A 12516-nucleotide genomic window follows, 5' to 3' on the forward strand; every position below is an offset into this window, starting at 1 on the left:
AAATAGTAATATGTCTCTATCAATATTTCTTATTTATACATTTATGAATATATTAATATTAAATAAACCCAACACAAGGGAGTCGCGGCACAGTGGTGACGTGGCATAGTTGTATCTAGTATAATGATATCTGACAGTGATTATAATCACTATAAAAAAAAAGCTTCGATGCAAATTTTTAGATAGTGTTTAATTTTAATTTAATTAAAAAAAAATTGGTGGATTATTCCAAAAGCTACATGATCTGCTATTCCCTTATTAATATCCCGATTAAGATAAAGTATGTCGAATGAAAAAGGGATTATTAAAAAATATTATATCTCATAAAATAATTTTGTTGATTCATACACTTTTCAATAAGTTATAGCATTATAAAGTTAAAAATTAAAAAAATAAAATCGAGAATTTTCACACAAAAATAGCATTTGGTAGCCATTTTCACCATAAAGACAAAATAAAGTCCGATTTTTTTTTTCATAATAAAGTAAATTACATTAGCTTTAATTTAAGATATATATATATAAAAGTGTCAGACCTTCCGGAACACTTTCAAAAGTTAAGTTGATAAAGTTGTCATTTTAAATCCCCCTGTGGGCAGGTAAAGGGTCAGATTTAAAAAAAATATATACCAAATGAAAGGTAATGATATCATGCATCTATATAAAAAAAAATATATTAATTCGTTCATTTTTGAAAAAGTAATGGCAGTTTTAAGAAAAAAAAATTGAAAAAATTAGCGATTTTTAAATTTGTAATTTTTTTGGAGGTTTCCCCCATTTACGGGGAACGAGGGAAATTTTTTCAATTTTTGAGGGTAATGTCTTCGACTAGATACGATTTGTGATCTTTTGACGTATCGTTGAAAGAAATCGGTCCAATGAGAGCTTAGAAAAATTGGTAACAGATACAAAATATAAAAATAAATAAAAAAAAAAACATATAGTAAAACTAATACCTTCTCAGCTTCGCATCGAAGCTATAAGGAAATTTTATTATTTTATTATAATTACCTATATAATTAAATAAAAACTTTTGAGCAAACATTTTGTTTGAACGATAAATTATTCTTAATTTTTTATACACTCGACAACATATACATAATTAAATAATTTACGAAAAATATATGATAAAAATTATTAAAAGTATTAAAAATGCACGATTTTATATTCTTCAATTATAAAGTTTAAATTAATGACAATAATTGCAACTAACGTGACATCTTCGACCGGGTGGTATGCCACATTGACATCCAGCTGATGTATCACCTTTCCCCTAAAAGTAAAATAATTATCTCAATAATTCATTGTAATAGTTTTACTCAATTTCAATTTTACTTTAGGACCCCATCTTGGTCCTTTGGTAGCCCAACATATTTCAGTCGAGCAGACAGTGCACAAGAGCCAATCGCAACCTTTTTGTTTACTTATAATGGTGTTACAACCAGGACACTCCATGGCTTCGCCGCATTCAACTAGATCCTAGAATATAAAAAACAAAATATTTGTTGTATTTGAAATTTATCTTTAATAATTACCTTGACTACGGCCTTTATATCAGAAGAACTTTCGCCACTAACGAAATTCAAATTGGTTGTTTTTCGTTGCAGCTTTTCACATAATTGTCCGGGTTTGTGAATCTTCTGTAAATGAACAAATATTGTTATAGCTTAGTAAAATTAATTTTTTAATTTTATTTTTACTCAACTAGAGAGATCTAGTTGAGGTCTAGTTTTCGTAGTTTTCAACTAGAGAAATAATCAGATTTAGAAATTAAAATCTTGAACTCCGATTTTAAATATCGAAAATAGGTAGTTTTTTTAACTTATTAATGGTTTAATATTCTATAGCAAAGCTTACAAATTAAGTTTAAAAAAATTTTAAATAGGTTCTGAGAAATGTGTCTTACCAAATTTATGTCTCCCTGTATAATAAATAGATATTAGTTATATCGAAAATTTGTTTTTTGTGCAGATCGAACTGGGTCAACAATAAAACATAAAAAATCATATATATATATATATTTTTTTTTATCCATTATTTCAATAATCGTTTGATGGGGATTAAATTTTTCTGAGATTATCTATAGCGTGAGTTAGTTACTTTAATTATACTTTTTTTGAAATTTTGCCATTTTTTAGGGTAAGGTGTAGAGTTGCAACTTGCTTTTTTCGAGAAAATGTTTTCTTGAACACATTCTGAGAAACCTGCTTCCTTTAAAACGATATACAATTAATTTCATTCACTAGAGAATATTGAATGATTATTTATCCAAACGACTTGTCTTTTATGATTTGACGTATCGCAATATCAGTACAAACAACGTCAACAATGCAACATTTTAAAGTTTTTTAGTGGCTCATTGACTCATTGAAGACAAATCGTCAGGACAATTTTTTTAAACTTAAAATATATTGTATAAGCAATTAGTTTAATTTCTGTTAAACATTGGCGGGGCACCGTAACTAATTTTTACATAAGAGGAGGCAAAAATTGGTTCTCATAATTGTTAGGAAACTAAAAAACGGGTAAAGCTGCTTTATTTTTGTTTGGCTATCGATTATATAAAAAAAAACATTCGATAATTTATAAAATTTATCCTTGATATGCATATTATTTATTTTTCAATATATTATTTATAATTATTGATATTATTATATATTATTAAATTAATAATTAACTATAATTATGTTATTCATTACAATACATGAAAAAGTTATCTTATTATTAACCTTGTAAAACTATCTATTTAAATTTATGGGACACTCGAAATCAATTGTTTAAGCAGAATACATTTTACTAAATTAAAAATTAAAATTAAAATAATTTATTGATATAAGATTTAAATAAAATCTGCTAGGGTACAATTGATAATATAATCACAATACTATTGGATAATTACAATATTTGTAATCAATTTATTTATTTATTTAGTCAACGGGTTTGACCCCTATTATATAAAAATATAGTTACAGAAAATAAAACAAAACAAACAAGCAAAAAAAAAAGAAAAACAGTAATATAAAAATAATAAACATTAAAAAAAAACAATAATTTAAACAAAAGTATATAAAATAAATGTTTAATTGAAATTGAAGAAGGGTCTTCATTGGCATTTTTTATTAAACGTTTAATTGGCTAATTATAAATATAATTAGAAGAACAAATAGGTATGAAGAAGGGAACGTGATTTCTGGATCACGTTCTGGATGTTCTCTGGGGAACTTTAAAATAAATTAACAATAAACTGAAAATAAATGATTTCTTTAAAATCAAATTATTAAAAAAAAAACCTAGATTTTGATCAGTTATAATTTTATTTACAGCCATAATTTTTGTCGTCAGATTTAATTGGGGATAGGGTGCAACATGAGACTTTTGCTCTTCCGCATTTTGACTCGGCAACTGCTCTCATGGCACTTCGCCCATTTTCGACACCACCGCACGTAAAAAGATTTTAGAATTTCGGAAAAAATTTAATTGATCTCTAGCTATAATTATGATCACAGATACAGAGAGCTATGAAACGAAAGTATCTAATATAAGAACAATAAATTACTTTTATATTTAAATGAAAGAAAAGAGTTATTATTTCACAATTATCACGGTACTCTGGTCTCTTTAACTGCGATTTAAACCTTGGCCTTTGAAATTTGTGATCTTAATAAGTAAACCGAGTAAAAGAAAAAAACTGATAGTAGACACTTACCTCGCACCGAACACAAGTAATGGATCCACAAACGGGGCATTTGAACTCCAATACTAATCTTTTGTCATCGATTAAACACCACCCTGAACAATCCGGCCGCCTGCATTGGAACGACCCGCCTTTGGCCAACAGCTGTCTGGCTTTTTCGACAGACTTTTGTAGGTACTTTTCGTATTCATCGTCCGTTCCTAGTATCTATACGAAACAAAAATCTAGTAAATCTTTCAATGGGTTTTTAATTTTAGACTTAAATTAAAATTTTTTCCTACAACAACTACTGGTAATGATTTATTATTGAATCGCGGATTCAAAGTCGGACGCAGAGCTGCCTCTCAACTTTCGATTGATTGGAGTCTGTAATTCAATACAAATGAATTGCTTTCAAATTCTCCAATTAAAAGCAGCCTTTAATAAAATAGTATAATTAAGCTATTTGAAAATCGTTGGGTAAAGTGCAGATATTATTGAACGAGAGATCTCAAAAAGCAATTAAAATGATTAGTTTAGAACGTACACATTGACTTTGTTTAGTGAAGATGAGATGAGGTGAAGGTTTTGGGAATCGTATAGAGAATGAAAACCAAATGTTTTCAACGCTCATTTTTTTTCGTTGTAACTTCGTAATATTCTCACGATAATGTTAACCTTGATGAGGACAGCCTTACTCATTATGACATAATGACACAACTTCCTTTACTTGTCTATTATCTTATCAGGAAAATTGATTTCTCTGATTTTAAACGCGTTTGAAAAGTTAATTATATCAGTGTATTGTTTTTTAGCATTTGACTAATGCTAAATTACTAACATCAGAAAGTTGAAAATGACGACACAAACTCGACGTATACAATAGATTGTATACTAAAAAATTGTCACAATACAATTTTTTAATGACCGGTAGCTTTATATTGTACTTACTCTTTTAATTTCTCGATGTTGCAGCACTCCAGTACATGAATATTGGGGATCTATATAAGGACATTTCACTTGTTCATCATCTGAATGTTTAATGGTCATCTGTAAACAAGGTCTAAGAACAACCCATAAAGTATCTTCGTTAATGTTTTTGTGAAAAAATTGATAAACAAAAACCAAATTATGTGAAATACATTAAAAATCTAATAAAAAAAAAATTAACTTTATTGTGACCATAAATAATAATTTACGGGCGAAAGTTTCATAATAATGATTTCCATAATGTATACGGTGTTTTATTAAGCGTGTAGTATGCTTGATAAATCTAACCTTTCTCCATATTTTCGTTAAATAATAATTTTTTCATGAGAACGTATAGATTAAAATTTAATTTAGACAAATTTTTATCTTATGTTTACTATGGTTCATGAAAATAAGTGAGATAATAAAAGACCCCTTAATAAATCACTTTGTATAAAAAACACTCGCATAACGGTTTGTTTACATTTTACGTCAACACTGCGTATACACAGTGACTATTTTAGCTGCACTCGATTTCTCTTAAAATATAATTACGTTAAGAAGATTATTTTGGGTATTTTTCGAGTTTTGCGTATTTATTGATTTATTAGTTATGACTTTTCCTTTCATCCCTTATACCTTATAAGGATGCCAACATTATTATTTTTAAAGAAAACATCATAATTCACTAACATATAAAATAAAAAGTCAAATTAAGAAAATTAAGAACTGGCCAATAGCAACTTTTGATCCATTATTTCAGAAGTCATTGCCATTTTAATATATGGATAGGATGTGAGGTGCGGATATGACAATCGTTTTCATCAGATCATTCTTGACTGCAATCCTCCTTCAGACTTGATATAAAAATGTCAATAATTTTCAAAATAGTGTTCCAAAAGTTGTTATCGACCAGTGGTTATCCTATTTAATATACTAGTTAAAAATACAATATATTTTTTAAGGGCTTAACATTAAATACTATCATGTTATGTGACTATGTATAAAACTAATCAATAACTGATAAATCGAGAAATATATGGAACTAAAAATAATTGTCTTAACATAATTGCAGTTTTAAGAGAAAACGAATGGCAGGCGTATCACTCTGTATATTTAAATGTAAATAAAGTTGTTCTGACGAATAAGTTCCAATTTAAATTTACTTACCTACAAAATACATGTAAACAATCGCGTAGCATAATACCGTCGCTTTTGTAAACGCAAAGACATACAGCGCATTCGAATTGACTATCACAGGTGACGAGGTCGTTTTGGTTTTCTATTGCAATAAGTTCTTGATAACAACTTTTTTTTTCCTCCGCAGCCAGTTCTGAATTATAAAATAAATTATAATAATATCTAAAAATAATTCTACTGAAACACTGGAACATTATACAAGTGCGTATGTTGTAGATTGAAATTTACATTTTATTTGTCTAACATTTTCAAAGTCAGTTAGATACCAACTCAGTACGTTTTATTTTCCAAGAATAGGGTAAATATTAAAAAAAAAAAACATTTAAAAACATTATTTAACGGTGTACATATTTCAAATAATTATTATTATCTTTTGTTAAAAAAAAAGAAAGAGAAATCATAATTTTAACGAAACCGTTCTAAGTGTTTCGAATGCAATGAAACCCAAATGATATTTTACGATTTTTTACAAATAAATCATTACAACCAAATTCTAGACATTATTTTACACGTTCATCTTTTTTAAGATGAACAAAACAAAACACGTTCGAATGCGTTATATTTTTAAAACTGTATGGTTTATTATATTTGAATATTATTTCTATATTTGAATTAAAATATTAGCAAATAAACCTTATTGTACAAAATGGTTTTAGAAAAAAAAAAATTGAAACTAAAAGAAATCTCTGTAAAAAAAACTTTACTTAAAACCAATTGAAATAAAAACATTTTTCTGTTTGAAAAACCATAACCGACCAAAGTCCTCTAAATCTTCAATGTTTCAGTTTTGCTTTAGACACACAAACTAACATGTTTACCGTTCTGTTTGGTTGTACTCGCCGCCTTGGACCTGTTCACTGGACGACGGCCAGTAGTCTGCGTACCCAATGAGGTTTTAGTGACTTTTTTAGGTACGTTTGTAGTTGTTTCGACTACTGCCGGAGAGGAAACAATTTCGTCGTTATTTCCGAGTGGTTTCAGCCTTTCGAAAAATTCCACACGATTCCGGCGGATTTCGGAAGTCGTCCCGACTTCTCGGGACGACGGCAACACAAAAGCGCTAACGGGACGGTTCCTCTCGTCGGGTTTTTTAACGACAACCGATAAGGACGCAGACAGTCGGCGAGCGGCTTCAGTGGACTCGCTCAGCGACTTGCATATCTCGGCCGCACGCCTGTCCAGTTCGGTTATGTTGGTCACTGCCATTTCGGTGTACACGGCCGACGCGGGTCGGCCGTATCCGGTCGGCGTTTTTTCAGTCAAACGTTTCTCTATTTTGTCTACCCGTCGCCTGAGCCTGTCTTTTTCGTCTGCCGCCATTCCGCGCACGGCAGTACTCGTGTGCGACGTTTGCGGGGTAACTCCAACGATCGTCTTGGGCGTACGCTGAACTTCGGCTTTCGGCACTTGTCGACTTGCAGTCGCCACCGCCGTATCGGGTGGCTTTGGCGCGGGCCCTTTGCGGTGCGCACGTTTTTTGAGCGACGTCGTCGCCGACTCGGGAACCACTGGCGTCGTAGGCGGCGGTGGGGCTCTATACTTTTTTCTTCTGGTTCGCGTACCCGTCGTCGTGCCCGGGATGGTGGCGGTTGTGCTAGGAACAGCGGAGATTAGATTGGTGTCGGTGACGGCGGTTTGTGGCGGCATTTCAACGGTTGGCTTTGTCGCAGTTCGTTTGGCCGTATCGTTGGCTGACGGAGGCAGTTTTGCCGGGGGCTTTCGACGACGGTGTAGCCCGGCCGGTAAGGTGGTGGCCGCTAATGCATCGATATATTCTACCGGTTCGCCATCGCCGTTAATGTTATTATTACGGGCGTTGGCCGCATCGAAATAATCGAAACTGTAAACGGTCGTGGTACTGCCCGACCATCGAGCACTACGTCTGCACCAAGAGCGGCCTGTCATAGACGGAGGTCTATGACGATCGTACGCCACCGTCTCGTAGCCCGGTTTGTTCTGTTCGGCCGCGTACGCCTGCCGGATCAGTTGCAAGTTGTCGCGGAACCAAGCGGAATCTTCGGCGGCCTGTCTCCCGGCCGTGCCCCGACGACGAAACCACCGGGAAAAAAGTGCGGACGCCGCGAACAGTTTTCTCGTTCGCCTGCCGCGCGCGTGCGACGGCGGCGGCTGCGACAAAGCCGTGGCCGACGCCATTGCGTGGACGCTGCTGCCGTTACCGGGTCCGCGTACGTACTGTGCAAACGTAGCGCGCTACGGTAACAGTAGTCGTCGCGTTGGCACCGGCCGACGGCGTCTATTTTTGGTCGATGAAAAATACAAAAACCACGTACGGCCGTCGGGGTGTCACGTGCCGCCAGCAGTTCTGAGCGCGTTGACGTCACCTTACGAAAATTGTGCATTGAACATTTTTTTGGTTACACACGTATTGCTGCAGTTCTGCGTAGTCCATTGGCCGAAAACATCTCTCAGCCGAAATAAAAACACTCTTCTTTCATATTCCCTCCTTATCTTTCCTGTTCTTTTTAGTTCCCTGTCTGGCACCTTCAATGACTTTCTTCAATATCATTCATAACTAACTAACCAGAATTGTATTTGATTTTGTAACAAATGCATTTTATTTGACGAATTGCCATTGCTTATAAAAAGTTAAAAAAGTTCATTAAGAAAAAACTCGCGTACTGTCATAAACTATACTTTATTAACGACGACGAAAAAAATTCCCAAGAAATGCTTTGTAAATCGAGTTTGAAATACTCAGTTTAATTACTATACGTCTTTGGTAGGATTGCCAATTTATATCTTTATGTGCTCATCTAAAATAAACAGATATTGTTTTTATGATCTATTTCGTAATAAAAATTAAAAATTCATTTTTAGTTATTTTAATATAAATAAAAGGCAAACATCGAGTAGTAAAGTTAGTTATGAGAATTGTAGAGGGCTTGAGGTAACTAATCCTAATCCAAAATTAGAAAACTGAGCGCCTTAAATTTCTTAACAACATTTAAAAAAATAATAATAATAATTCACGACTTGTTTATTCTAGTTTCTGTTTATTTATAGTACGAGCAAAGTAGAATATTTTTTTTAAAGCTATCTATAAAATTCGACTTTTTTCATATAGTTATTAATTTATTTTGTATATTTTTATTTCTATAGTATCGGTTATTAATATGAATTACAATATTTATGTTTAAACTGTAACCTCAAGACAATTTTATTATCAGAACAAAAATTTACAAACTCATTTTTTATATCCTAGGACTTAATTATACACATATTTAAATGTTAAAATAATTTACTTATTTTTTAAATGGCAAAATAACAAATTTAAAATTAGAAAATGCACATAAATAAATATATCTTTGTGGTCTATGAAGTATTTAGTTTTGGATACACACTCTTTGTGATACGTTTGACCAAAAATGTTATCGATAAAAAGTGTTTATATTTATCAATAAATATAAAAAAAAAGTTGGAAATTATTTGATAGAAACATACATTTACTTGATTTTCATAATACTAGTACATCACATCACACATGATAATAGATTGATTCGTTTGAAAATTTTTTTATAAAGTATGTTTATTATTACTTATTTCAATGGATTCCATAAAAAGTAGCTATAATTTAATTGATATTTATTAAGACTTTAAATAAGATTTTAAATCGTAATCGAAAATATCGAAAGTCAATTATGTTAGGTTTCACTTGGGTGTTATTTATTATTATTATAATTATATATTTTATTTGAGTAAATTTTTTTTCGATAAAAATATTTCTACTATCCGTACGTATTTCATTGTTCAAAGCACGATAACTTAACTACATTATTTTTTAAATTTAATGTGAGGAATACCTGAGAAAGGTTTACGATTAATTAAAATGCATTCCAATTATAGGAAATAGTTCAAAACTAGTACCTTAAAACTGTGGCAATTAACATACATAATCATTCGATTGATATTTAGAACATTAACTTTTTTTTTTTTTTTTTTTAGATCACATTTTCTCTGTGAAAAAAGGCGAATATTTATATAATGGTTCCCATTGCAAAATTAACGAACATTTATCTGACGNAAGAACAGTTCCCATTGCAAAATTAACGAACATTTATCTGACGAGGATGCAAAACTGATTTCGTGTTTAAAGTCTAACAAATGTGAACCATATGCGGAAACATAAGATCGATACTCGTATTTTATTATTTCGTTAAACAATACGCAAGAGCGACATGGTTCTCCTTAGTATTTTTTTCTATTTAAATAAATTAAATTATACTTATTGATTTCTTATCCATAAAAATAATAAAAGTAGAAAATGTCCTAGTGTTGAATAAGTATTTTTAATCAAGGATACTTATCCTTGGTCTGAAAATATTATTACTGTAATAATGTCGATTAGTGTATTGACATTTTATTTTTAGGATTATTATACCTCAATTATTACAATAGCTGAATATAAGATATATTTAAATAATAATAGTTCCGCTCTGAAGATAGGAAATAATAGAGTAAAACCTACGATAGATCGAGACAAAAAAAAATATATATTTTTAAATAAAGTATTAATATTGTGAAGAGCAAAATAATTGACTAACATACTCACATACATAGTATTACTTTTAGAGAGTAAAGGAAAGTTTAAAAGATAATGGGAAAAGTTATCTGAATTTTTCTCACCGTGAAAGTACAAAAGGAATGAGAGTTAAGAGATAAAAATAAGCATGGACTCATCATAAATTATGACCAAATCTAAGTCAAATTTAATTATAAATTTCTGGTATGGTTTAAATCGTGGAAACAATGACGCGAATGGGTATAAAGAAACAAATTTTTCTGTGTCATTTGGCAATTCCGAAGGTAATGCAGACCATTGACTTTGCCAAGCATTTAGAAGTTTATGGAAATGACATAATAATGTCTTCAAAAGGAATAGAATTAATTGACAGTAGAAAGAAATTTAAAGAAGAATTGACAGAATGACTGTTTCACAAGAATATTTTGTTTTATTAAAAAATAATAATCGTGTGAATAAATGTTGATGTTTTGTAAAAACATGATCGATATTTTCACCAACTTTTAAATGTGTTTGTTTTATATAAAATAATCAAATTCGCATCGGGTTAATTTATATGAATAGAAATTGCAAAGTACATCTATTGTAAAATCTTGCTCTGTTTTTTCTTAAACACAGTTAATACTCATATAGATATAAATAAAAGTATATTTAGTTTAGTTTATAAGTTTATTTTGATAATTTTGAACTTTATTAGGAAAGACACTTATATAAATTATGACAGACATATATGTACATCTTTTAAAAAAACTTTAGCCAGGATGTCATTTTAAATATAGTAAAGACATATGCTGCGAAGTCGAAGAATATTGTTGTAAGTTTATTTGTACAATTATATTACAGTAGTCATTCGGCCATCTTATTGTATTAATTTAGTAGATATTTATTGATTCTACAAGTAAACTTATGGATGTTTTTCTTAAAATCTATAAATTTATCATTAATATAATTATTGAAGTATTGATTTAATTTCTAAATACATTCTGAAAATTTAATTTAACAGTTTCTTAGCGTTTTTAACTGTTGTGATATTATAATAGTTATTCAATTTATAATCAACAAAAGACGTTTGACCTTGGATCTTGTTTATTCGTTCAAAATATTTATGCCACTTATCATGCCTAAACTTTAATAAAAAATCAAAAAAATATTTCCGGTCAATCGGTTCTAAAGATATGAGGCGGTAAAGACCCACATGGCAAAAATGATATGCTAAATATTCTAAACAATCCACGTAAGTTTTAACATATTGTGATACGCTGATTTTCAAAGAATCATAATTTTTTTTTTTTATTTAGTAAGTTCTAATATTGAAGTGAATTTTTAGCTTCGATGCGAAGCTGAGAAGGTATTGGTTTTACTATATTTTTTTTTTGTGTGTCTGTTACCACTTTTTCTCAGCTCTCACCAATCCGATTTCATTCAACGATACGTCAAAAGATCACAAATCGTATCTAGTCAAAGACATTACCCTCAAAAATTGAAAAAATTTCCCTCGTTCCCCGTAAATGGGGGAAACCTCCAAAAAAATTACAAATTTAAAAATCGCTAATTTTCGCAATTTTTTTTTCTTAAAACTGCCATTACTTTTTCAAAAATGTACGAATTAATATAATTTTTTTTATATAAATGCATGATATCATTAACTTTCATTTGGTATATTTTTTTTTAAAATCTGACCATTTACCTGTGAGCGATTTAAAATGACAACTTTTTCAACTTAACTTTTGAAAGTGTTCCGGAAGGTCTGACACTTTTATATCTTAAATTAAAGCTAATGTAATGTACTTTATTATGAAAAAAAAAAAAATTTGACCCCGGGACTTGCCTTTGTGGTGAAAATAGACATCAAAGTTAATAAAAAATTAGGATTTTTGTAAAATAATTCTTTTTTATATTTTTAACTGAATAATGCTATAATTTTTTGGAAAATGTATGGATCAGTAAATTTTTTTTTTATATAGATGCTTGTTGTCTTTACCTATCATTTGGTATATTTTTTTTTTTAAATATGATCCTTTACCTGTCCATAGGGGGGATTTAAAATGACAACTTTTACACAAAAACATAACCTTTTCAACTTAACTTTTGAAAATGGCTACCAAATGCAATTTTTTTGTGAAAATTCTCGATTT

The 12516-nt window shown here is 30.4% G+C and overlaps 1 protein-coding gene across 3 annotated transcripts; it reads right to left on the reverse strand.

Annotated features, from left to right (window-relative positions):
- Nucleotides 1–969: 969 nt before the first annotated feature.
- Nucleotides 970–8568, reverse strand: LOC126897499 (uncharacterized). 3 transcript variants are annotated; one of them, XM_050671156.1, is made up of 8 exons: nucleotides 6660–8565; nucleotides 5812–5974; nucleotides 4624–4735; nucleotides 3706–3900; nucleotides 2100–2210; nucleotides 1535–1639; nucleotides 1335–1478; nucleotides 970–1272 (listed from the first exon to the last, which is right to left on the reverse strand). In XM_050671156.1, the coding sequence occupies exons 1-8, from the start codon at nucleotides 7993–7995 to the stop codon at nucleotides 1189–1191; spliced, it is 2250 nt and encodes a 749-aa protein (XP_050527113.1). In that variant the 5' UTR covers nucleotides 7996–8565; the 3' UTR covers nucleotides 970–1188. The 3 variants fall into 3 exon arrangements, 2 of the variants coding, with proteins under 2 accessions (XP_050527113.1, XP_050527115.1); XM_050671158.1 differs by lacking the exon at nucleotides 2100–2210 and having other exon boundaries at nucleotides 972–1272; nucleotides 6660–8563; XR_007702116.1 differs by lacking the exon at nucleotides 970–1272 and having other exon boundaries at nucleotides 1340–1478; nucleotides 2111–2210; nucleotides 6660–8568.
- Nucleotides 8569–12516: the final 3948 nt, after the last annotated feature.

The sequence above is a fragment of the Daktulosphaira vitifoliae genome, unplaced genomic scaffold, assembly GCF_025091365.1.
Source record: "Daktulosphaira vitifoliae isolate Bord-2020 unplaced genomic scaffold, ASM2509136v1 Scaffold_2, whole genome shotgun sequence".
Taxonomy (NCBI): Eukaryota; Metazoa; Arthropoda; class Insecta; order Hemiptera; family Phylloxeridae; genus Daktulosphaira; species Daktulosphaira vitifoliae.